The sequence below is a fragment of the Centropristis striata genome, chromosome 8, assembly GCF_030273125.1.
Source record: "Centropristis striata isolate RG_2023a ecotype Rhode Island chromosome 8, C.striata_1.0, whole genome shotgun sequence".
Classification (NCBI taxonomy): domain Eukaryota; kingdom Metazoa; phylum Chordata; class Actinopteri; order Perciformes; family Serranidae; genus Centropristis; species Centropristis striata.
This window is the reverse complement of record NC_081524.1, coordinates 4,007,283-4,031,500: the sequence shown is the minus strand read 5'-3', so window position 1 is coordinate 4,031,500 and position 24,218 is coordinate 4,007,283. Positions and strand designations below refer to the sequence as shown.

General features: G+C 37.5%; 1 protein-coding gene across 1 annotated transcript in view; it reads right to left on the bottom strand.

Annotated features, from left to right (window-relative positions):
- Positions 1–23,219, bottom strand: part of LOC131976614 (glycoprotein endo-alpha-1,2-mannosidase-like protein) — a 29,802-nt gene extending 6,583 nt beyond the window's left edge. The window contains exons 1-2 of the mRNA XM_059339721.1: positions 22,256–23,219; positions 16,573–16,682 (exon numbers count right to left, since the gene is read on the bottom strand). Of these exons, the coding sequence (XP_059195704.1) occupies positions 16,573–16,682; positions 22,256–22,769 (624 nt within the window). The 5' untranslated portion in view covers positions 22,770–23,219. The remainder of the gene's footprint in view (positions 1–16,572; positions 16,683–22,255) is intronic.
- Positions 23,220–24,218: the final 999 nt, after the last annotated feature.

The following is a 24,218-nucleotide window of genomic DNA, read 5'->3' as shown; positions in this document are numbered from 1 at the left end:
ACAGCTACAAAGATTTCCATCTGGCTGCTTGTTTTCAGTATGTGAAGAGGTCAAATTATGTCAAAGTTATGATTTCTTAGTTATGCTTGAAATAAGAAATGATTACTTGTAAATAGCAGTTTTATACTTGTAAGTGTTGATGAAACAGCTTTGTAACTTTTGATATTCTAGTTTCAAGCATGTATTTACTCAGTATAGGTAATAAAATCCCAGTAAACAAGCTGTAATATTATTATTATTTAGATAATTAAGGAGCAAAACGCTGACTACGAAGAACTATCTCATCAGACAAAAAATAAGCATGTATCCTCTTAATCTAAGATATGTAATCTTACTTAGATATCATTAATGGTTATTAAGGACCTTATTTTAAAGCGTTACCGATAATTTTACTTGTTTCCAGCATGTATTTGCTTGATTCTAGTTATTTATTTCTTATTTTTGTCAGTTGGTTTTTGCAGTGTATAAAGAAGCTGTATTGCAGGCACATTGTGCACAGGGCACTAACATTTGTCTGTTTTGCTGCTCCGCCTGTGTCACTATGACACTGAGCATGAGTGTACTAATGCATTAAAGTGACGTTTGGAATCGGTTAAAGCCTTGCAAATTGTTTCAAACTGCAAATGTATATAGATAAACTGTCAACTGGAGGGAAGAAAAAACAGAACCACTTGTGCCACTAATGGAGACACTAAGTGCTTCATGTGCTGCAAAACATACTTTTTGATGGCTTAAGATGCACTTAGCTGGCAAAATATCCATTTTTATAGTAAAATAGAGGAAAGGCAGACCTGAATAAATCATAACGTGCAAACAGTGTTTGTGGAGCCATAACTCTCTGGACTTCCTGTAAAGTAATAGCCCAGTAAAGTGAGATTAACCCTCCTGTTATGTTCGTTTTCTCAGGAACCGCAATAATGTTCGTGGGTCAGTTTGACCCAGGGCATGTTATTTTAAAATATTTATTATTTATTATTTTTTAAATATTTTGTATTATATTATCCAGAACTGTCAAACTAAAAAAAATCCCAATAAACATTGTTTATATTTCATTAATAACTCTATTACTAACCATTTCCATCAATATTTATGAATGGATATGAAAAGATCATGGTTCAATGAGGATAATTCACTCGTTTTTCATAAATGCATGTTAAAACTTTTTTATGTACATTGGAAAGATCTACACATAAAATACAATAGTTAACATGACTTTCTTTTTTTTTTATGTTATTTTAAATTTATTATTTTTTTTTTTTTTATTAAAAAAAACTACTTTTAAGGATTTTTGGTGGGGATTTTTAAACTTTGAAATGGGTCAATTTGACCCGCAACATAACAGGAGGGTTAAGTACAAACTTATTTTGAAAAACTGTGCGGTATTAGCGTATATGAAGCCATATAATTATCATCCATGGGAAGCTGTTACGGTCTCATGTTCACTGCAGCAGAAAGCTCATCTTCCCAACACACTGGCCCATTACTCTGTGGTCATTTAGAGGTAAATGAGACAGTCGACGCTTTCTAATAGCTCATAAACATTGACAGCATGATTCATGCTGAGCACAGAGGAATTTAGTGTCACGTCATGCAGAAAGCACTAAAGGAGGGACGTGAGCCAACACAAAGATATAAAAGGTCCAGACCTTATTACAATGAGATCAATCCCAACAAAGCTGAGCGCATCTCTTCATGAGAGAGTGTCACACTGCAAAAAAAGGTGTTTAGTCTAAAAACAAGATGAAAACACTAAATCTGAGGGAAATGATCTTGCTGCATGGACAGATAATTTACCTTGACAAGATTTCTTAAATTAAGATTATTAAATCTAGAAATAAGCATGTTGAACGCTTAAAATAGGAAATAACTCTTAAAACAGTATCAAAGCAGTATCAAAATGACCAAAAAAAGACACAAAATGACCAAAAAAAGACACAAAATTACAAAAAAAGACACAAAATGACTGAAAAAACACTAAATTACTTAATGGAAGACACAAAATGACCAAAAAAAGACACAGAATTGCCAAAAATTAGCTCCTAAAACAGCGATGAACTGGCCTGAGCAGAGTGCACTGCAAATTATTAGTTTCTTACCAAGATAAGAAAAACTTTTTGTGTCTTTTTTGTGAATTTACGTCTTCTTTGTCTTTTTTGGTCTTTTTGTTTCTTTTTCTGGCCCGAGCAGAGTGCACTGCAAATTATTTGTTTCTTACCAAGATAAAAAAAAACAACTTTAGATTTAGAAGTGTTCGAAATGTATCTTGTTTTAGGACATGGGTCCTTATAATAAGAAATTAACTCTTTTTTTTTATCCTGGTAAGAAACAAATAATCATCAGGTCACTCTGCTCGGGCCAGTTCATCGCTGCTTGCAGCTTTAATTTATCTCTTTTGTACATTTATTGTCTTTTTTGGTCATTTTGTGACCAAAAGAAGATGTAAAAAGACACAAAATGACCAAAAAAAAAAAAACACCAAACAAAAAAGACACAAAAAGTTTTTCTTATCCTGGTAAGAAACAAATAATTTACAGTGCACTCTTCATCGCTGCTTGCAGCTTTAATTTATCTTGTTTTAAGAGTTAATTTCTTATTTTAAGCGTTCAACATGCTATACTATTGCAACAGCATTCTCTATGGCCTTCCCTCCACCCACTTTCAAAAACTACAATATGTCCAAAACTCAGCTGCCCGGTTGCTCACCCACTCCCGCTCCAGAGAACACATCACACCCATCCTTCAGCTCCTTCACTGGCTCTCTATCCAGCACAGAATACACTTCAAGATCCTGCTCATCACCTATAAAAGCCCTTTACTAGCAAATTTACTAGATTAAAGTGGCAAATCTACAAGAAAAAAAGTCGCAGATTTAAGAGATTTAAAGCGGCAAATCTGTGTGAAAAAAGTCGCAGATTTACAAGAAAAAAGTGGAAAAAACAACAACTTTTTTTGTCGCAGATTCACCACTTTAAATCTTATAAATCTGCACATTTTTTCCTTGTAGATTTGCCACTTTAATCTCGTGAACTTTATTCTCAAAACATGACCCCCCTCCCCCGGGTCTGTATGTTGTTGTTTTTTTAAAACACACTTTCTGGCTGTATGTAATATCCTCCAATATTCTCTAGGGTTGAAATGTGGAATTTGCAAGTATTTCAATGAGTGTCCTATTAAGGGTTAAGCGTCTTTGAGTACCTTTTAAAAGCGCTATAAAAATATAATGTATTATTATTATTTCTAGATTAAATAATTTTAATTCAAGAAATCTTGTCAAGTGAAATTATCTGTTCATGCAGCAAGATCATTTCCCTCAGATTTAGTGTTTTTATCTGGTTTTTAGACTAAACACCTTTTTTTTTTGCAGTGAACAAAGCTGAGCTCTCTCTTTATGAGAGAGTGTCAGGTTGAACACAACAACCATTGTTGGGTCACGTAAGACTGAAAGAAGCTCCTCTGAGCATCTGGAGAGTGTGTCTAATGCCATGAGAGGGCACCCATGGGCGTTAATCCCCAGTGTCCATGGAGCTCCATGGCCTAGTTACTGGAGAGGACTTTTACTGCCCCTCAGGGTGCAGATTGTTCACAGAGGCAAACTGAGTCATGGGACCCATGGTGCACATTTCTCTCCTGCACCCAGCTTCCAATCAGCCCCCCACCCCCCCACCCTGTCCCCACCCAACCGCCCCCACCCTCCCCTGGGCAGCAGCAGGACTATTTCAGCTCCTCTCAGAGCTGAGGTGGAGCTCCATGTGATCTGCTCTCCAACATCCAGGCTCTAGAGCTGTGTGGGCTGCTGCTGCTGCTGCTGCTGAAACACTCTTTAACTTATATAATAAAGAAGTACATCGCTTCCTTGTGCAGCGTTACCCAAAAGAAGAGGGCTCAGTGTGTTTTTAGCTGCCGAGTGTGGGATTGACAATATGAGGGAAGCTGGATTTGTTTTTCGGTGAGATAGTTCTGCTCCAGTTCTCATTCATCTTGATTTCAACTTGTGAGCATCCAGTTATTAAGAATGTACATTAGTGCAAGTTCTTACTACGAGTGCATGAAGCTTCCACAATCTTGGGAAGGCTGCATTACAAAGTGAGCCCCGCTACAATAATTGCAGTGGTCTATAATGTCAAAATCTAGTTTAACCCTTATGCTCTCCTCAAATTTACCACCCTCTGGTGACCCTCGTGGCCAAAAGAACGTCCATGCACACTAAGGCCCCGTTCACACGAGGACGCTCGCGGGTAAAAACAACAAAATATTTTATGTGAAGTGCCTTCCGTTTAGACGGTGACGGCGTTTTGGGGGCTTAAAGACGCAAAAATCTGAAACCACCCTCCAAAGTGGAAAAGTTGAATCCTCTCCTCCGTAGCGTGTCGTCTACACTGACAAGACACAAAACTCTGATCTGATCTGCTCACGTCACGTATGTGTTTACGTCACATACATGCTCCAGTACAGGAAATAAAGAAACGTGGGATTATTTCCATGGTGGGACCTTCAAGCTGCTCTGGCAGCTCTAATAAACTTACAGGAGTCTTTCCACCAAATGTCCAGGATATGTACAGATAGTATTAGTGAACAGAGAAGGATCTGGAATTACCTCCATCACATTCTGGATGCAGCGATTGGTCGGAGGCGAGCCAGACGGCTGTGAACGAGACCTGGGAGATCTAGTGATGGTGGAGAACTTTGTGGAAGGAGTAGCTGATGAAAATGTGTGGCGTGAAAACTTCTGCATGCCCAAAGATGCTCTTATGGCTTTAAGTGAAGAACTTCAAACCTACATCGAGGGTGAAACCACCAACATGAGGGCACCTGTCGGAGTCTTGAAGAAGGAAGCTTGCACGTTATATTATTTAAGCGACGAGGGGCGGCTAAGGAAAACTGCCGATCAACTGTGTCAGTTATCATCAGACAAACTTGCAAGGCCATAACTGACTACCTTGGTCCAAAGTACCTCTGGTTGCCATGTACTGTGCCTGAGGGAGAGAAGCTCACCTGGCATGCATACCCAATCAAATTCCACACACTTTTGCGTCACCGTATGCACGCAGATTTCCTCCTGAAAACGCTAAAATGCGGAATAAAAAGTAAAGACGCAACGCCACTTTTGCGTCTTCTGTTCAGACCGTCATCATGTAAATGTAGCCTAACATTATAGTCAGGCGGCTTAGCTAAATAAAGGGGACATGCTGGACAAAAGCACCAAATTTTTTCCACATGCTCTCTATCACCATAGGTTTCAATTTTCGGTAGGAGCCACTTCATCAAGATGGCCGATCCGAGATGGCACCCATATAAAGTCTATGAGAACCAATACATCTTCAAAGCCACACAGAAGGTCAATCTTGGTGTCAAAATCTACATTTTCTGGGTCCAGGAATCATTTATAGCTATTGCGAATATCACTAGATGATTATTTGATCAAATAGAAATGTTCATTTTCACCCAGACTGGTAGGCAACTTGCTTCAAGTGCTGCAGCAGAGAATCCTGAGCTGAAAATGTTTGGAATCTAATAATGATGTAAATACATGGCCAAAATGAACATATCTATTTGATCATCTAGTGATATTCTCAGTAGCTTTAAATTATTCTTTGACCCAGAAAATGTATATTTTGACACAAAGATTGACCTTCTTAGTGGCTTAGAAGATATACTGGTTCTCATAGACTTTATATGGGTGCCATCTCCGATCTGCAATCTTGATGAAGTGGCTCCTACCAAAATTGAAACCTATAGTGATAGAGAGCATGTGGAAAAAATGTGGTGCTTATGTCCGACGTGTCCCCTTTCTTCCCAAATCTGGTCCTAAGCCGCCGGACTACTATCACTGTCTTGGTCTGTGAGGGGAACTCACGCTTGCCACTCGTTGAGTGTGGATCAGGTACCATCTCAATGTCAGGTGTGTGTCTCTGATTGTCTTGATCCTGACCAGCTGGAGGAGGCCTCTATATGTAGCTGGGCTCCAGTTGTGACTCATCGTCTCACCTTCAGAGGCAGTGAGAGCGTCTCCTCTTCCAGTTCCTGCATTTAGTAATTATTCCTCGTGGTTTCTAGTGTGTTGGTTCTTTGCCCTGGGTCATTATTAAACCTAGCTCTTTATTATTTAGAACATCCTTGACAGCCATTTTTGTTTTTGTTTATTAGGGCTATCTTATGCTTCCTGGGTTCATTTTTTAAGTCAGGAAAAAATTGCATGGTAGTTAAAAAAAAATGCTAAAAGAATCTAGTTGTAGTCTTGTAACAGTCTGTGAGACTAGAAACTCTAAACACTTGTCTTTAGATGTGAGCTGACAGTTTTCCAGGAGTCTTTTCCAAATCTTTTCCAAGTCTTCTGATGTTTAGGTAGCATACACTTTAATAAATTATTCTGTAGTCATTTCTTTTTACTTTATATATTTGATAAAATTTATTAAATATAAATGCGTCCTTGATTTTGAGGCAGTTGTTTAAGTAACTTTAATATAAAAATGTTTGAGATAGAATCTAATTGACACGTAACACTTCCTGTTAAGTTGTTATTAACTCAACTTGTAACGTAGTTAGATTTAATAAATAATATTGCATGCAATCTGTTGCCTCATTTTTATTGACTAGCTATTTATCTTTTTTTTACAGTGTAAGTGTGTGATCCTCAGTCTTTCAGTCGTCATACAAAATCTACTGAAACCATCATGTAGTGAATACTCCGTGTCTTGTGTCCTCAGCTTGATATACCTCCAGTTCTCATTACAGCAACCTGTGCAATCTTCTGCTTGTATCGTTTGCAGTTATATTCATCCCACATCTTTTTTTTGTTTTGTTGCACAATGCTACACTCCATATGTGTATTACAATTATGGATGCAATTATCCTGTGCAATTATGCCATTGTATCTTTTGTTTTGCTAGTACAATGCTGCTCACCCAGTGTGTATTACAGTTTCAGATGCAATTGTTCTGTGCAATTACTCATGAAAGGTCTATAGAGTGTACAAAGTATAGACAGCTATTCCATTTTTATATGTATTTACTCCTATCTCAGCTGGATTTCACATTCTACGTTACCTCCTCCGCCCTTCACATAACTGCGACTAGTAGTTATATGTACAAAAATAGTTGTTTTAACCCAATTTTTGTACGTTTTTCTCTTTTTTTTCTTATTTGTTGATCATTTTGGCTGTGTCACAGCTTGAGGCATGAATTTTTGCAGGAACTTTTCTTATTAGTAAAATTTTTGAAATATGTTGTCATTAACCCTTACATGTCATCTTTTATTCTCAATTGGTGCATTTACTGTTTTTTTTTTTTAAGAAATTATGGAAAACTTCAAATATATAAACTGGCATATAAAGGGTTAAAATTCTGAAAACGATTCAATGTTTGGTAGTTTTGAACAAGTCTGAAGTTGTTTCAGGGATTTATGGTGGAAACATCGGAAAAAAATATGAATGTATGGTGATTTAATAGCAGTTTTAGTGTGAGTCGCCTTTTTTGCCTGAAGGGTTAACCAAGTAGTTTTGATGTATAAATCTAACCAAGGACGTTAACTTCATGTTAAGAATAGCAGCCGCGAATAGTTTAAACCAGGGGTCTCAAACTCAAATTAACTGGGGGCCGCTGGAGGCAGTATCAAAATGACCAAAAAAAAGACACAAAATTACTAAAGAAAGACACAAAATGACCAAAAAAAGACAAAAAATAAAAAAAAAATACACAAATTACTAAAAAAGACACAAAATTATTAGAAAACAACACAAAATTACAAAAAAAGACACAAAATGACCAAAAAAATACACAGAATTACCAAAAGAACAAAAATGACCAAAAAACACAGAAAATTTAAAAAAAAAACGACACAAAATGACCAAAAAAATACACAGAATTACCAAAAAGACAAAAAATGACCAAAAAACACAGAAAATTAAAAAAAAAACGACACAAAATGACCAAAAAAATACACAGAATTACCAAAAAGACAAAAAATGACCAAAAAACACAGAACATTTAAAAAAAAACGACACAAAATGACCAAAAAAAGACACAAAATTACTAAAAAAAGACACACAAAATACCAAAAACAGACACAGAATTACCAAAAAAGACACAAAATTATTTAAAAAAGACACAAAATTATCCCAAAAAAGTAATTAAAGGGACCTTCCGGTACACAACACGGTAAAGTGCCATTCATATAAAACTCACATTAAACTTTCATATCAAGGTGGGGGCCACAAAATATCGTCACGAGGGCCACAATTGGCCCGCGGGCCGCGAGTTTGTGACCCATGCTTTAATCCATTCGACAACATTAAATAGGTCCGTCAATTTCGTGAGATATCACATGAACCTGCTCATTAATATACATCTAGGTTTTTATTGTGCTCTTATTCTGACGGTGCATGTTGCTGGATACATTTGTCCCGCGGCTCTCTAAAAGGTTAATCCGGCCATGAATCTCAGAACGGCTAATGCCATATTCGTGCCCCAGTGAGCCACATTAAACCACAGTAAATACTCATTCACATGCTGTCTGAGATTGCTCCGTCAAGCGGTTAGTTGGGAAGACGGCCAAGGTCAGTGTAACCCTCATCATCAGTTAGGAGAAGAGTGCTGCTGAGATGAATAAAGACAGCACAGGACAGAGAAGGACAACGATACACAGCAAAATCAGTGTACACAAATAAACACTGTAGGAGTTGATCTTAACACTTTTAAAGTGTCTATATGGGCCCAAACCTCAGAGTGTTAATTTAACACTTTCTCGAGTGTTGCTACCTTTACACTGAGTTAGTGTAAATTTGACTCTTTTTGGGAACCTGGTCTCACAGGAATCCGTGAAATAGCCACAGATTCGCTTAACTCAAATTTCCGTGAAACTGACACGGATTTCGCTACAATGCAAGTTAATATTTTTTCCTATTGGTTTGTTCCAAGTCACGTGACTTTTAAGGTCCCAGCAGAACAAAAAACATGGCTGGCAGTTCTCTCATTTTTAGGGAAAAATCAATATTTTGACTTAGTTTCTGCATAAAAATGGATTTTGATCACATTTCTAGTGAGAAATATATGTTTTATTTTCTAAATCTTCACTCAGTGAATGTACATAATCACTTTGTATGTTGGAATAGCCACGGGATATGACTGTCATTAACTTGCATTGTAGCGAAATCCGTGTCAGTTTCACGGAAATTTGAGTGATTCCGTGGCTATTTCACGGATTTTGAGTTAAGCAAATCCGTGGCTATTTCACAGATTCCTGTGAGACCATGTTGCTTTTGGGTGTTAAATTTGAACTCCAAAAAGAGTCAAATTTACTTCACCAAGAGCTGTGTGATTTTCGCAACAACAAAAACAATGTAGAAATGACTTTGGACGAAGGGCTTGCTAGCGTTAGCACCACTTTAGCACGCTAGCTAGCAACTCCGAACCATAGCATCATCTTATTTTTATATATTTTTTATTTTATATATTTTTATATCTATGGTTACAAAGTGCATTACTCGTCTCACACAGCCAAAACGTCAAGCCAAACTTACCGTTTACTGCCGTTACTCACTTTTTATGTTACAGTGAGACTAGCATGCATGCTAACCGCTAGCTCATTAAGCAATTAATTAAATTATAACCGTTAAAAGTTGAGTTGTAGCTCTAGGAGCAACGTTAACACTTGAGGTGTGAAATACAGGATCAGAGTTTAGAGTAAGAAGTTCAGAGTTAATATTTAAACATTTACACTTACAGGTTTGATTTAGTGACACTTCCTTTTCACACTCGGTTTTGACAACAACTATTTATGGACTGAGAGTTAATTATAATGGATTAACTCTATCCAGAGTATCATTAACTCTACTAGTGTATGTCTAGTTTAACACCAAGAATTCAACTATTCTCAATTTGCTGTGTAGAAAACAAAGTGCATATGGAGTTTTAGATTCCTGAAAAGGCATTCTTCTGTGTGTTTTATGTCTATGTCTGTGTCTTTCAGTCATATAATGCTATTTTTGTGTAATCATACAGACTCTCCAAGGGCCTGATGATTCCAAAAACAAAGCCGCTCATGCATTCTCACAAGCCTTTTTTCTTATTGGCTGGTAGCCACTTTGCTACTAAAAGCAGATTGCAGATATGTGTGTTTCCTGAATCCTAATCTGAAACATTTTTGGCTGTAGCTGCTGCTCCTGAGGGACCATCTGTCCTGCTCACTCGGGCTTCCCTTCCCTCCCTTTTAGCTTTGCTTTTCAGTAGCAGAGAGCAAAGAAATTATTTAAGGTTGAAAAAAAAAGAAAAGAAATTGCATTAGAGTTCCAAACGATCAGAGCCAAAGTTCTTTACCTTGTCAGCATTTTTTACTGAAATTATGCAAGAAGAAGCACTCCAAAGATAAATGTCCTTCTGTGCAGAGGGAGTAGGAGGAGTTCATCACAACAAGGAGAACTGGAAGAGGATGCTTGGAAAAAAAAATAAAAAAATGCTGCACTCAACACGCTGCTATATACAGACAGAAAATATTCCAAGGCTTTCTCTGTTCCGCTGTCTGATTGTGATCTTTTTTTAAATGTGCTTTCATAACACAGCACTTACTTCTTATTTCAGTGACGTTCTGAAATGCTCTGTCACGCTCTGTTTTTTCATATTTTCATATGCCGTGCCTGCTCGGTCACTCGCCACAATAAAAGCACGGCATTAGGTTCAGTCTATTAGCTTCTCTCCTGACAGCATGTTGTGTAGAACCTCATCAGCCCAGTGTTGCATGTCTAATCCCGCCGTTCTTGTCTCGCCCTCGCAGATCTATATTATTTCTTTGCCTGCAGCCAAACAGCACACTAAACAAATGTGATATCAAATCTGACAGACCGGCCTGACGAACCTCCTGCCTCTCGTCAGAGTTGTTTACACGCAGGATGAGGCCAATATGTGTCACATCGCTGCTGGAAAATAAATTATCTTTATCTTCCCATCAGGACACTGGCATCATAATGAATTGCATTATAATGATCCTTCTGATGACTTTGCCTTGTCATTAACCTTGGTGATAACTTTGGGGAGTTGTAAAGCCAGCTTGTTTCGGTTTAGGTCTCTGACTGCTTATTTTAGGTCCTATACGTTCAAATAGAAATGATAAATGGACTGCTTTTATATAGAAGCACTTTCCTAGTCTACTGACTTTACAACTCATGCCAATAAACACACACAGTCATACACTGATGAGGCTGCAGAGCAAGGTGCCAACATAAGCCGTGTTTCCTTTATGGGGAAGAGTGGCCAACGGGAACGTCTCAGGCCACGCCCTCTCTACAGACTGACTCATTCACCCGTTCAAACATTCATACTGGTGGCAGAGGCTAACCTAAACGGTGCCACCTGCCACCATTGGGAATTCATTCACACATCCATGAACGCAGCATCGGGAGCAATTTGGGGTTCAGTATCTTGCTCTTGTGTCTTTTTTCTTAAGTAATTTAGTGTTTTTTCAGTTATTTTGTGTATTTTTTTGGTAATTTTGTGTCTTTTTTTGGTAATTTTGTGTCTTTTTAAAATAATTGTGTATCTTTTTTTGGTCATTTTGTGTCTTTTTTGGTCACTTTGTGTCTTTATTAGTAATTCTGTGTCTTTTTTGGTCATTTTGTGTCTTTTTAAAATAATTTTGTGTCTTTTTAAGTAATTTAATGTTTTTTTCAGCAATTTTGTGGGTCTTTTTGTAATTTTGTGTCTTTTTTAAAGAAATTTTGTGTTTTTTCAGTCATTTTCTGCAGTGCAAGTTGCCAACATAAGCCGTGTTTCCTTTATGGGGAAGCGCGGCCAACGGGAAAGTCTCAGGCCACACCCTCTCTACAGACTGCGCTCATTCACCCGTTCAAACATTCATACTGGTGGCAGAGGCGACCCTAAACGGTGCCACCTGCCACCATTGGGAATTCATTCAAAATCCGATGAACGCAGCATCGGGAGCAATTTGGGGTTCAGTATCTTGCTCAAGGACACTTCGACATGTAGGCTGCCATGGTCGGGGATTGAACCGCCAACCCTCTGATCGGTGGGCAACCCGCTCTACCAACTGACCCACAGCCGCCCCCAAGAATGCAACTGTAGTGTGAATTGTGTGTTCTTAGGGTATGTGGAGAATGTCTCTATGGCTAAAAAATCTCAGCGCGGGCGCATCTGCGCACGATCTGCTTAATTCAGGGCCGGCTGTGGCTCAGTTGGGAGGGTTGGTTGGCCCCCAACCAAAGGGTTGGTGGTTCGATCCCTGACCACGGCAGCCTACATGTCGAAGTATCCTTGAGCAAGATACTGAACCCCAAATTGCTCCCGATGTGCTGTGTTCATCGGTGTGTGTGAATGAATTCCCAATGGTGGCAGGTGGCACCGTTTAGGGTAGCCTCTGCCACCAGTATGAATGTGTGTGTGAAAGGGTGAATGAGTCAGTCTGTAGTGTAAAGCGCTTTGAGTGGTCGCAAAGTGACTAGAAAAGCGCTATATAAGTGCAGGTCCATTTACCATTCTGGGCTGAGCCCCGGATGTGTCAAAATCCTAGAGACACGCCTGTCGTTTTCTTGAAAAATAGTCCCTAAGGGGGCTGAAAAGTCGCTAAATATAGCAACAAAGCTGCTAAGTTGGCAACACTGCTTCGCCGGCTTTATTGTGGCGTCAAGTACTACGTCACATCCCGCTTAGCGATCTATCCAATCAGTAACCAGGTTTTTTTTAGGTGAGAAAAAAGACCCTGCTCTTCTACAGGGATGAAAGAAGTCCTGACAAAAGTCCGCTCCGGACGGCTCTTATTCAAATTAGGGGCGTTTCGGCGAGTGAGACCCGCCTCATTCTGGTATTGGGCGGTAGTGGAAACAGCCCTATACTCATCAGTGTTTTGGGACTGAACCTGGAACCTTTAGATGACTAGAAGACCGCTCTACCTCCTGAACCATACTGCCTCATACAAACAGCAATGTACAATTACATGTGGAACCAGCTGACTTCGGCAAAGAAAAATCAAGGTTATTCAGTAATAATAGTGGTGTTTTTCCCCAACAGTTTGAGAAATTAAGTACCATCTCTTAAACGTCTGAGTGGTTCCTTAAACTGAGTCAGGTCTGCTAAAATAACAGTTTATGAGGGAGACAAAAAAGCTCAATGCTGTGGTGCCTGTTAAGCATTTTATTTCCTATAAGCATCATTGGAGATGTGAGTAACAATTATTTTTATTATCGATCAGCTGGTAATTATTCATTTTTTATTAATTGTTACAGTCAAAAAAAGCCCATTGTGCATCCTGAAATGTCTCAAAACAGAAAGAAATTAAGTTTACAATGATCCTAAAATACTCTTATTTGAGGAACAATGTTACTTACAGATTATTATTCTTTTTGATTAATTTATTGTTTCAGCTCTGGAAATGATAGAAACTCAAACAAAACATCTAAGTTTGATTAAATGTTGATGCGCTTATCAGGTCAGATGGCTAATTTTTTTTTCTTTACTTAAACATTAAGTGCAAAAGCTGTTGTTGCATTATTAATGGAACCTGCTTTGACATAGAAAAACTCTTACTAGGGCGTCTCTCTTACATGTCATTTCAAATTTATTGAGAACGCTTCTGAACTAGTTTTAATATGCACATGAAGACATGACATCTTTCTCCAACTGTCATTTTGTGTCTTTTTTTAAAGTAATTTAGTCCTTTCTTGGTAATTTTGTGTCTTTTTTAAATAATTTTGTGTCTTTTTTAAATAATTTTGTGTCCTTTTTTTGGGTCATTTTGTGTCTTTTTTGGTCACTTTGTGTCTTTTTTTAGTAATTCTGTGTCTTTTTTGGTCATTTGGTGTCTTTTTAAGTAATTTAATGTTTTTTTCAGTAATTTTGTGGGGGTTTTTGTAATTTTGTGTCTTTTTTAAAGTAATTTAGTGTTTTTTCAGTCATTTTCTTTTTTTTCATTTTTTTTAAAAACTGTAAAAAATATACTGTTTTGGCTGATATATACATCCACAGTGTTTCATTGTTACTGAAACTGAATTAACCCATTGATCATTTTACGGTATTTTACTGTCATGATTTAGCAGTTTTTCACTGTAAAATCTCCAGACATTTTTTTTTTACAGTGTGTCATATTGTCTTATTATTTTTCTTTCCCCCTCCTCTCTGTCAGTATCTGCAGAGCATCTGAAATGAATTTTACTGCATTACAAGCAAGCTTTCCCTGTAAAAGTTTAATAACCGTTCAATACAGTGACAGGAAACAGAGAGACAACATAGAGGGCAGTTGTTTTTTTCCTTTAACATGCCATTTTCCAACCTAATTGGCAAATTGGTCATGTGGTTTTCGCCTCCTCCCCCACCTCTACACCATGCTGATGTGATGCTGAGGTTATTCAATCCCCACTGAACAACTCATCCAACAGCAGCAGCAGCTATTTGACCTGTTTTTTCTTCTCTATAATACTGGAGATGTCACTGCAGCTGCAAACATTCAGAGTCAAATCCCTGAGTAGCAAAGACAGCTTTATGGGAGGCAGCAGAACAAAGTCAACAGCTCTGAACCTTCGTCTGCTGCAGGAGTTCTCAACCTTTTTAAGTGGCGACAGAATCTCACAGTTCAGATCAGACAAAGTCAGTTGATATGACGAATTTTTGGACGAATAATGAAGCAGACAACAACTAAAACATCTCTCTGTCTGTGCATTTATATATATTTTTATATTTTATTGTTACTTTTAATCTAAGTGCTTTGCTATCAGTTTAAAGGTCCATTCTGACCTCCTGAGTGTGTAACAGTCAGCTTCAAGACAGAGACTCCTTGGAAAGTAACAACTTGATACTTTGGGATTTGTCAGAAAAGACACAAAATTACCCAAAAAAGAATCAAATTGACCGCAAAATGATCAAAAAAAGACACAAAATGACACAAAATGGTCCAAAAAAGAAACAAAATGATCAAAAAAGCCACAAAATGACTAAAAAAAAGACACAAGATGACCATAAAAGACACAAAATGACCAAAAAAAGACACAAAATGACCAAAAAAGACACAAAATGACCAATAAAGGAAACAAAATGAACAATAAAGACACAAAATGACCAAAAAAAGGACTCAAATTGACCACAAAATAACAAAAAATGATCACAAAAAGACACAAATCGACCAAAAAAGACATTGAATGACCAAAAAGACTAAAACACATGAACACTTTAACACAGTGGAGACAGAGCTGACTTCCAAAATGATTTGCCGACCCCCAGAAATCATCTTGCGACCCCAATTGGGGCCGGGACCCCAAGGTTGAGAATAGCTGGTCTACTGTGTATATAACTCACCACAGAACAACGGCTGCTCTAGATTACTATCCTAGCAGTGTTAATCTCTCTGCTCACCTCTCTGGAGCATCATTAATCTTTTTCTAGCTCCTGTGTCACTGTGAGATGAATGAATGAGAGATAATGGACAGATAATCATATTTACACATCGAACCTTAGCCTCATTCACATTCTGGCGAGGGGAATAATGGCTATCTCTACCCGGCAGTGACATACGAGTTCAACAAGCTGGAAGTTTTTACACAATTAGCCTCCTTAAATACTGCTATACAGCACATTATCTGAGGTCACTGTAGCCTTTTCTGTAGTTTAGTTAAGTTTGTAGTGTTTGAGAGTCAGTGGGCACAGCTCTGCCTGGCTTACTGTATTTAATGGAGTGCCTCAAGGGTCTGTGCTCGGCCCACTTTTATTTTCTCTTTACATAATTTAGGAGGTAAAGCACATGGAATTAATGCATGAATCTGGGGAAGTACTGGAAGCAAATGAGTCACCATTGCTGCGATACATGCACGTTTGAATGTGAAAAGTGGAAAAGTTTCTACTTTTATCTTTTATTCGCTTTTTTTGAATACCCTCTACGAGTTGTTCATCATATTAGTAGCCTCACTGCAAAAAAGGTCTAAAACCAGATAAAAACAGTAAATCTGAGGGAAATGATCTTGCTGCATGGACAGATAATTTACCTTGACAAGATTTCTTAAGTTAAGATTGTTAAATCTAGAAATAAGCATGTTGAACACTTAAACTCTCACTCTTAAAACAAGTTAATTATCTAACACTTCTAAATCTAAAGGTTTTTTTTTAATCTTTGAAACTAATAATCATCAGGTCACTCTGCTCGGGCCAGTTCATCGCTGCTTGCAGCTATAATTTATCTTGTTATAAGAGTTAACTTCTTATTTTAAGCGTTCAACATGCTTATTTCTAGATTTAATAATTTCAATTTAATAAATCTTGTCAAGGTAAATTATCTGTCCATGCAGCAAGATCATTTCCCTCAGATTTAGTGTTTTATCTGGTTTTTAGACACACCTTTTTTGCTAATTTTCCTATTAACAACAACTGAACTGAATTTTACATAAACCACCCATTTAATTCATATTAAGGCTTAAAGTGATGCATAATTAAGGACATGGGCACATTAAATTGTAGGCAGGTGCCTTGCAGCTGCATAAAAACTGAGCTGAATATCAGGACTCACAATGGATTTGATTAATTTCTCTTTTTTTTCCAGCTTTGGACTCACTTTACACAGGTACACTCAGACTGTGCTGGTGCCGTTTACCTTCAGGTTGTGTCTATATGCAGTATCCAGTACAGACGGGACCAAATCCTCAGAGGGTTCCCCGTTGTCGTCAGCCAAACCGGGAGGATACCAGGACAGGACCAGAACCCCTGGAGACACAAAAACACACCAGTCTGATCAAACATCCTGAACCAAAGACACCAGTGATACATCAGAGAGCATCTACTGCTGGGAACAATGTTAAAAATGCTTATGAACCTCTGAAAGTGTTGTTAGGCATTGAATGGATTTCATGCTTGATTATTAACCCTGTGGAGTGTCCAAAAGCTCCAAATAATCCAGACTTGTTGCCTCCATCAGACTAGAAAACAAAGCAGCGTGGAGCCCTACTGTAAATTTACCTCTAAAGTTCTGGCTGTAAACTCCATGAGGCCAGTTTCAGTTTGATGATGATATACCAAGTAAAACTGGAGACAAGCTCAAATAGATTTAGTATCAAATGATAGAACTGGATGGAACCCTCTTATATGTTAGATTTGACACCTTTGTTCACATTTGCAACATTTAAAATTCTTTATTGAGCATGATAGTGTTTTGAAAGTAAAAAAAAAAAGATTCAAAATCACATTTTATGTTGGACTAAAGGACTAAAAAAGACACAAAATGACCAAAAAGGACAAAAGGAAACAAAATTACTAAAAAAAGACACAAAAAGAAACAAAGTGACTAAAAAAAGATACAAAATGAAAAAGACACAGAATTACCAAAAAAAGTAGTAATTTTGTGTCTTTTTGGTAATTTTGTGTCTTTTTAAAATAATTTTGTGTCTTTTTTAGTAATTTTGTGTCTTTTTGGTCATTTTGTGTCTTTTTTAGTCATTTTGTGTCTTTCTTTTAGTAATTTAGTGTTTTTCAGTCATTTTGTGTCTTTTTTTGGTCATTTTGATACTGCCTCCAGAGGCTCCCAGGTAATTTGAGTTTGAGACCCCTGCTTTAAGAGTTAATTTCTCATTTTAAGCGTTCAACATGCTTATTTCTAGATTTAACAATCTTAATTTAAGAAATCTTGTCAAGCTAAATTATCTGTCCATGCAGCAAGATCATTTCCCTCAGATTTACTGTTTTTATCTGGTTTTTAGACACACAAGACATGCACATTTGTGTTGTGCAAATGCTGTTGCTGCATTATTAATGGCACCTGCTTTGACATAAGAAAACTCTTACAAGCCTGTCTCTCTTATGTCATTCCAGATTCATGCAGAAAGCTTCCGAGTAGCTTTAAATGTGCATGTAAAGGGGACAGAAGGAGTCTCCGTCTGTCTGTCTGTCTGTCCTTTGGTTTTCTTGACAAGCAATCATCCGATTGACTTCACACTTGGTGGGTGTGTTGCTGAGGAACCAAGGAAGTGCAGTGTCAGTTACTTCAAACAGAGGCTGCTGCACAGCGGGCCCCTGAAGGGTTGAAGGGCCCCTGGGCCTGTTGCATCCATTGCTGTGAATTTAAATCTTACTAGTGCAGTGCCCGTAAGAAGTATGTATCTTTATAGTGGGAGATTAAGTAGATTTTTCAATTCTGGCCAAATGAGGTTGTGTGTGAAAGTGGGATGTACAATGAGCTGTAATACTCTTAATGTGTAGTGTTAATATACAAAGTGTATATTGGGTAATACATGGATGTACATTGAGATACTGACAAGACATTTTGATACTGCTTTGATACTGTTTTAAGAGTTATTTCCTATTTTAAGCGTTCAACATGCTTATATCTAGATTTAACAATTTTAATTTAAGAAATCTTGTCAAGGTAAATTATCTGTCCATGCAGCAAAAGATCATTTCCCTCAGATTTAGTGTTTTCATCTGGTTTTTAGACTAAACACCTTTTCTGCAGTGTACAGACGCTTCTTGCTTTATAAATAGATATTCTGGATGCATACCTGCCCATCACCCGTATCCTTCACCTGATTGATGAATATGCATGCGTCACCTTTTGGACTATTTATTAATGTCTCATTTTAGTGGCAGTCCTTCCTCCAGCACAGCTCCCAGAGTGTTTGACAGCTCATAACTTCCAGTAGAGAAATGCTTCCTCATGCTCTGATGCTGGCTGGGAAAGCTTGATACGAGCCCCAGCGGCGCCTGGCAGCAGAGAGGACCTGGCACATATCGGAGACGCTCTAAGAGCTAATTCATTAAACTCCTGTCTGCTGCTGTGGAGCTGTGGGGACTATTAGATTACAATACCCAACTACGTCTGTGTGTATTAAGAATATGGCCGCTGCTACTCCTTTTATTTATGGGCCTCTGTGAAGTGGTCTGGAATCAGTCATCAAGCCAAACGGAACTACTGAGAGTCTGGCTGGCTGTGGTGTCTAATTAAATGGATTATTTTAACGAACCATTGTGAGCCAGCACTGCTATGATCCATCTGTTAGAGCGGCGAGGTTTAAAGGGACCGACGTCCTAGTCGTCATCCAGATGGTGTACAACAGGGGTCTCACACTCAAATTACCTGGGGGCCTCTGGAGGCAGTGTCAAAATGACCAAAAAAAGACAAAAAAATAACTAAAAAAAAGACACAAAATGACCAAAAGAGACACAAAATGACTGAAAAAACACTAAATGACCCCAAAAATTCACAGAATAACCAAAAAAAACATTTTTTTTTTTTAAAAGACACAAATTATTAAAAAAGACACAAAACTACAAAAAAAGACACAAAATGACCAAAAAAGACACAAAATTACAAAAAAAAGGACACAAAATTATTAAAATAGACACAAAATTACAAAAAAGACACAAAATGTCCCAAAAAAGACACAAAATGTCCCAAAAAAGACACAAAATGACCCAAAAAATACATAAAATTACCAAAAAAGACTCAAAATGATTTAAAAAAGACAAAAAATTATTAAAAATGACAAAAAATGACCCCAAAAAGACACAAAATTACCCAAAAAGATACAGAATTATTTTTAAAAAAGACACAAAATGACCCAAAAAAGACAGAATTACTAAAAAAGACACAAAATCATTTTAAAAAGACACAGAATTAAAAAAAAGACACAAAATTACAAAAAAAGACACAAAATTACAAAAAAGACACAAAATTACCAAAAAAAGACAGAATTACCAAAAAAGCACAAAAATATTATAAAAACACACAAAATTACCAAAAAAAGACACAAAATTACTAAAAAAAGAGACACAAAATTACCAAAAAAAGTCAAAGGGACCTTCCACACACAACACGGTAAAGTGCCATTCATATAAAACTCACATTAAACTTTCATATCAAGGTGAGGGCCACAAAATATCGTCACGATGGCCGCAATTGGCCCGCGGGCCGCCAGTTTGAGACCCCTGGTATACAATAACCTAACGGAGCAGCAGGACAGAAGCATCAGAGGATCATGTGGCTGATACTCGACACCAGGCAACAGGACTTTGATGTCTTTTAGAGAAGACATACAAGTTTCTGAAAAGACCAACAACCTATTAATATTTCAAGAGACGTCCAAAAAACAGATCTAAGCCCAAAGTTCTGAGAATAAAGATCAAAGACATAAAAGCTACTCTTCTCTTCTACAAATCTTGTAACTACAGTAAATAAACCTAGATAAATACATACATTTAAAGTAGAGCTGCAACAATTATTCAATTAATCGCACAATAATCGATTTATTAAATTAATCGTCAACTATTTTGATAATCTAATAATTGGTTTGAGCAGTTTTTTTTAAAGACAATAAGTCCAAATTCTCTGATTTCAGCTTCTTCAATGTGAATATTTCTGGTTTCTTTGTTCCTTTATGACAATAAACTGAATATCTCTTTAGTTTGTGGACAAAACAAGAGATTTGTCATCTTGTGGTTTGGGAAACACTGATTGATATTTTTATACATTTTATTGACCAAACAACTAATCGATGAATCGTTTAAATAATCGACAGATTAATCGATAATGAAAATAATCGTTAGTTGCAGCCCTATTTTAAAGTCACATAATTGAATTATGGGTCATCTCTCATGAAAAGATCTTGATTAAATAAAGTTACAAAAAATAATTATTAATATTAACTAAAACTTAAGATAAAACTTAGCCTTGATAATGAAAATATCCTCAAAGTAAGTCGAAATAATGAGATAAAAAGTCATAATTTCGACTTTTTATCTCATACTTTTGACTTTTTATCTCGTAATAATGTCTTTTATCTCATTATTGACTTTTTATCTCATAATTTCAACTTTTTATCTCATTATTGATTTTTTATCTCATGATTTCAACTTTTTATCTCATTATTGTCACTTTTTATCTCATGATTTCAACTTTTTATCTCATTATTATCACTTTTTATCTCATGATTTCAACTTTTTATCAAATAATAATGACTTTTTATCTCATTATTTCGACTAACTTTGAGGATATTTTTATTATCAAGGCTAATCTTTTATCTTTTTTTCTGGCAGAAATGGGCTTCCATAGCCTACATTTGCCATTTGAATATCTTAAAAAATATCCTGATATTGATTTAAAACTATAGAGCCCAAAGTTGTGACAGTCAAAAATCAGTTGTCATCATAATGCAGATCTAATGAAGTTTCTCTCTTGGAGCTTTAAAGTGATGAAGTTGCTCCGTGCTGTAGAAGCAGCTGTGGAGCTGTCCAGTGGAGGTTTGGTGCTGAAACTGTTTTCTGCCTCTGAAGCAGCTTCACAGACTCTTCTGCAGCTTCTGAGCACAAAAAAAACACACTCAGCTCTTTTTATCTCTCCAAGAAACGCTGCAGATGCCCCGATCTGCTCCATGTGGGACTCCAGCACGTCCAGGTCCCTGGAGCTGTAGGGACTGAGCTCCGGGTAGAAAAAATAGTTTTGACTTTTTATCTCATACTTATGGCTTTTTATATCATTATTATGACTTCTATCCCATAATTATGACTTTTTATCTCATAATAATTACTTTTTTCTAATAATAATAATGACTTTTTCTCATAATAATGACTTTTTCTCATAATAATAATGACTTTTTATCTCATAATTATGACTTTTTAATCTAATAATTATGACTTTCATCTCATAATTTCGACTTTTTATCTCATTGTGACTTTTTATCTCATAATTATGACTTTTTAATCTCATAATTTAGACCTTTTATCTCATAGTAATGACTTTGTCTCATGATTATGACTTTTTAATCTCATAATAATGACTTTGTACCTCATGGTTATGACTTTTTAAATCCCATAATGACTTTTTATCTCACAACAATGACTTTTTATCTCGTGATTTTGACTTTTTATCTCATAATAATGACTTTTAATCTAATAATTATGACTTTTTATATCATAATTTCGATTTTTTAACTCATTATTATGACTTTTTAATATCATAATAATGACTTTTTAATCTCATAATGACTTTTTATCTCGTTATTATGACTTTTTATATCATAATAATTACTTTTTATCTCACAATAATGATTTTTAAAAATCTCATGGCTTTTTATCTCGATATTATGACTTTTTATATCATAATAATTACTTTTTATCTCACAATGATGACTTTCTAAAATCTCAGAATGACTTTTTATCTCGTTATTATGACTTTTTATCTCATGATTAAAATGTCCCTACAGCAGCTTCACAGATTCCTGAGCACAAAAAAAACGACACTCAGCTCTTTTTAAAAAAAAAAAAATCTCTCTCCAAGAAACGCTGTATACCTGCTGCAGATGCCCCGATCTGCTCCATGTGGGACTCCAGCACGTCCGGGTCCCTGGAGCTGTAGGGACCGAGCTCCGGGTAGAAACTGGAGCCGATGTCCTCGGGCGGCATGTGCCTCCCTCTCGGGTAGCTGGAGGCGATTTTGGGGTCCCAGTGTGGAACCAGGATGTGGTCCCAGTGGATGTATTTGCCGTCCATGTGCGGGGTCCCGTACCAGGTGTAGTAAAAAATATGAACATCGTAAAAGATGGTCCCCTCGGGGCCGGAGTTGGACAGGACTGGCTTTGTGTTGCCGCCAGCCGGGCGGGCTTGACCCGGGGACGCGGTGGCGTCACGGGACACGGAGCGCCGGTCCACCTTCCCCGCTACCACCGGCAGCAGAAGCTCCAGACCCGGAGACAGATCCGAGAACCCGTCGCTGGGCTTCAGGGTCCTCAGCCCCATCATAGTCCCGAAGATGAAGATGGTGAAGAGGAGCAGGGCGATGCACGCCTTCCTCCGGAGCCTGGCCATGATCAGCTGGAGCTGCAGGAGCTGCAGGCGGCGCGGACGGGACCGGGAGCGCAAATAATCCTCTTCTGCACCGAGAGTTCCCCTCAGAAGGCTCGTGGGAGCGGCTCTTCACAGAGTCCTGCATGCATGGTAACTGCACATGACATATTCTGATGAATGCATGACTCAAAAAGTGGCTACATGGTTGCAGTCCCGTCCGAGCGGAACCTATTTGACGCAGTTGGCCGTTAGAGTCTGAACTTTATTCTGCAGCTTGGTGTGAGACATCCTGCAGCCTGAGCTGACTGTCCGCAGCTTCTTCCGCTCCACAATCATGTGAACCAGCGAGTATCTGAACCGTCTGAGTGTCGGTTTTAACGGTGTAACCGGGCGGATGTTCCCGACGCACTGATCTCCTGCTGTCACTCCTCCAGCTGGCTGCAGAGTCCCGCCCACAGGCTGATCCGTCACCCTGACACCGGACACACACACACACACACACACGCGCACACACACACACACACACACACACACACACACACACAAACACACACACACACACACACACACGCACGCACGCACACACACACACACACAGACAGACAGACAGACAGACGGGCTGCAGCGTGATGCTCCTCGGTGGGTTTTCCTTCCTCGGTGGTTGGTCGGTTTCTCTTTAATAAACTAAAGGACTAAAAAAGACACAAAATGACTTAAAAAAATACACAAAATGACACAAAACAACTAAAAAAAAGACACAACAAAAGACACAAAATGACTAAAAAAAGACACAAAGTAACTTAAAAAAGACACAAATAAAATAGTCCCACTAGAATAAAAACCAGAGTTGATGACAAGATCACACACAATCACAAGATCACATTTATGTTGGTTTTTCTTTGTTTCTTTTTGGTTCTAAATGTTTTAATCCAGTAAATCAGAATAAAAAATCTATTATTATTATTATCAGGTCATATAGGTGAAAAAAAATATACCAACATGGCACTTAAACATTTTTGAAGTGGTTTATACAGACAGAATGAAAAGGACACACACACACACACACACACACACAGACAGACAGACAGACAGACAGACAGGGTTTTCCGTCCTCGGTGGTTGGTCGGTTTCTCTTTTACTCTGTCGGTTTTGGATTTCAAAGAGGCTTTTGATCTCTGTTTTTTTTCTCATGTGTGCATGGCTGCAGAGGCTGCAGACACAAATATATATATCGTTTAACCCTTTGATGCACAACATGGGTCATTATTATGAGATAAAAAGTCATAATAATGAGATTAAAAGTCGAAATAATGAGATAAAAAAGAAAAAAAAGAAAAAACTTAGCCTTGATAATAAAAATATCCATAATCAAAGTAAGTCGAAATAATGAGAGAGATGATAAAAAGTCAAAATTATGAGACAAAAAGTCATAATTATGAGACAAAGTCATTATTATGAGATAAAAGTCAT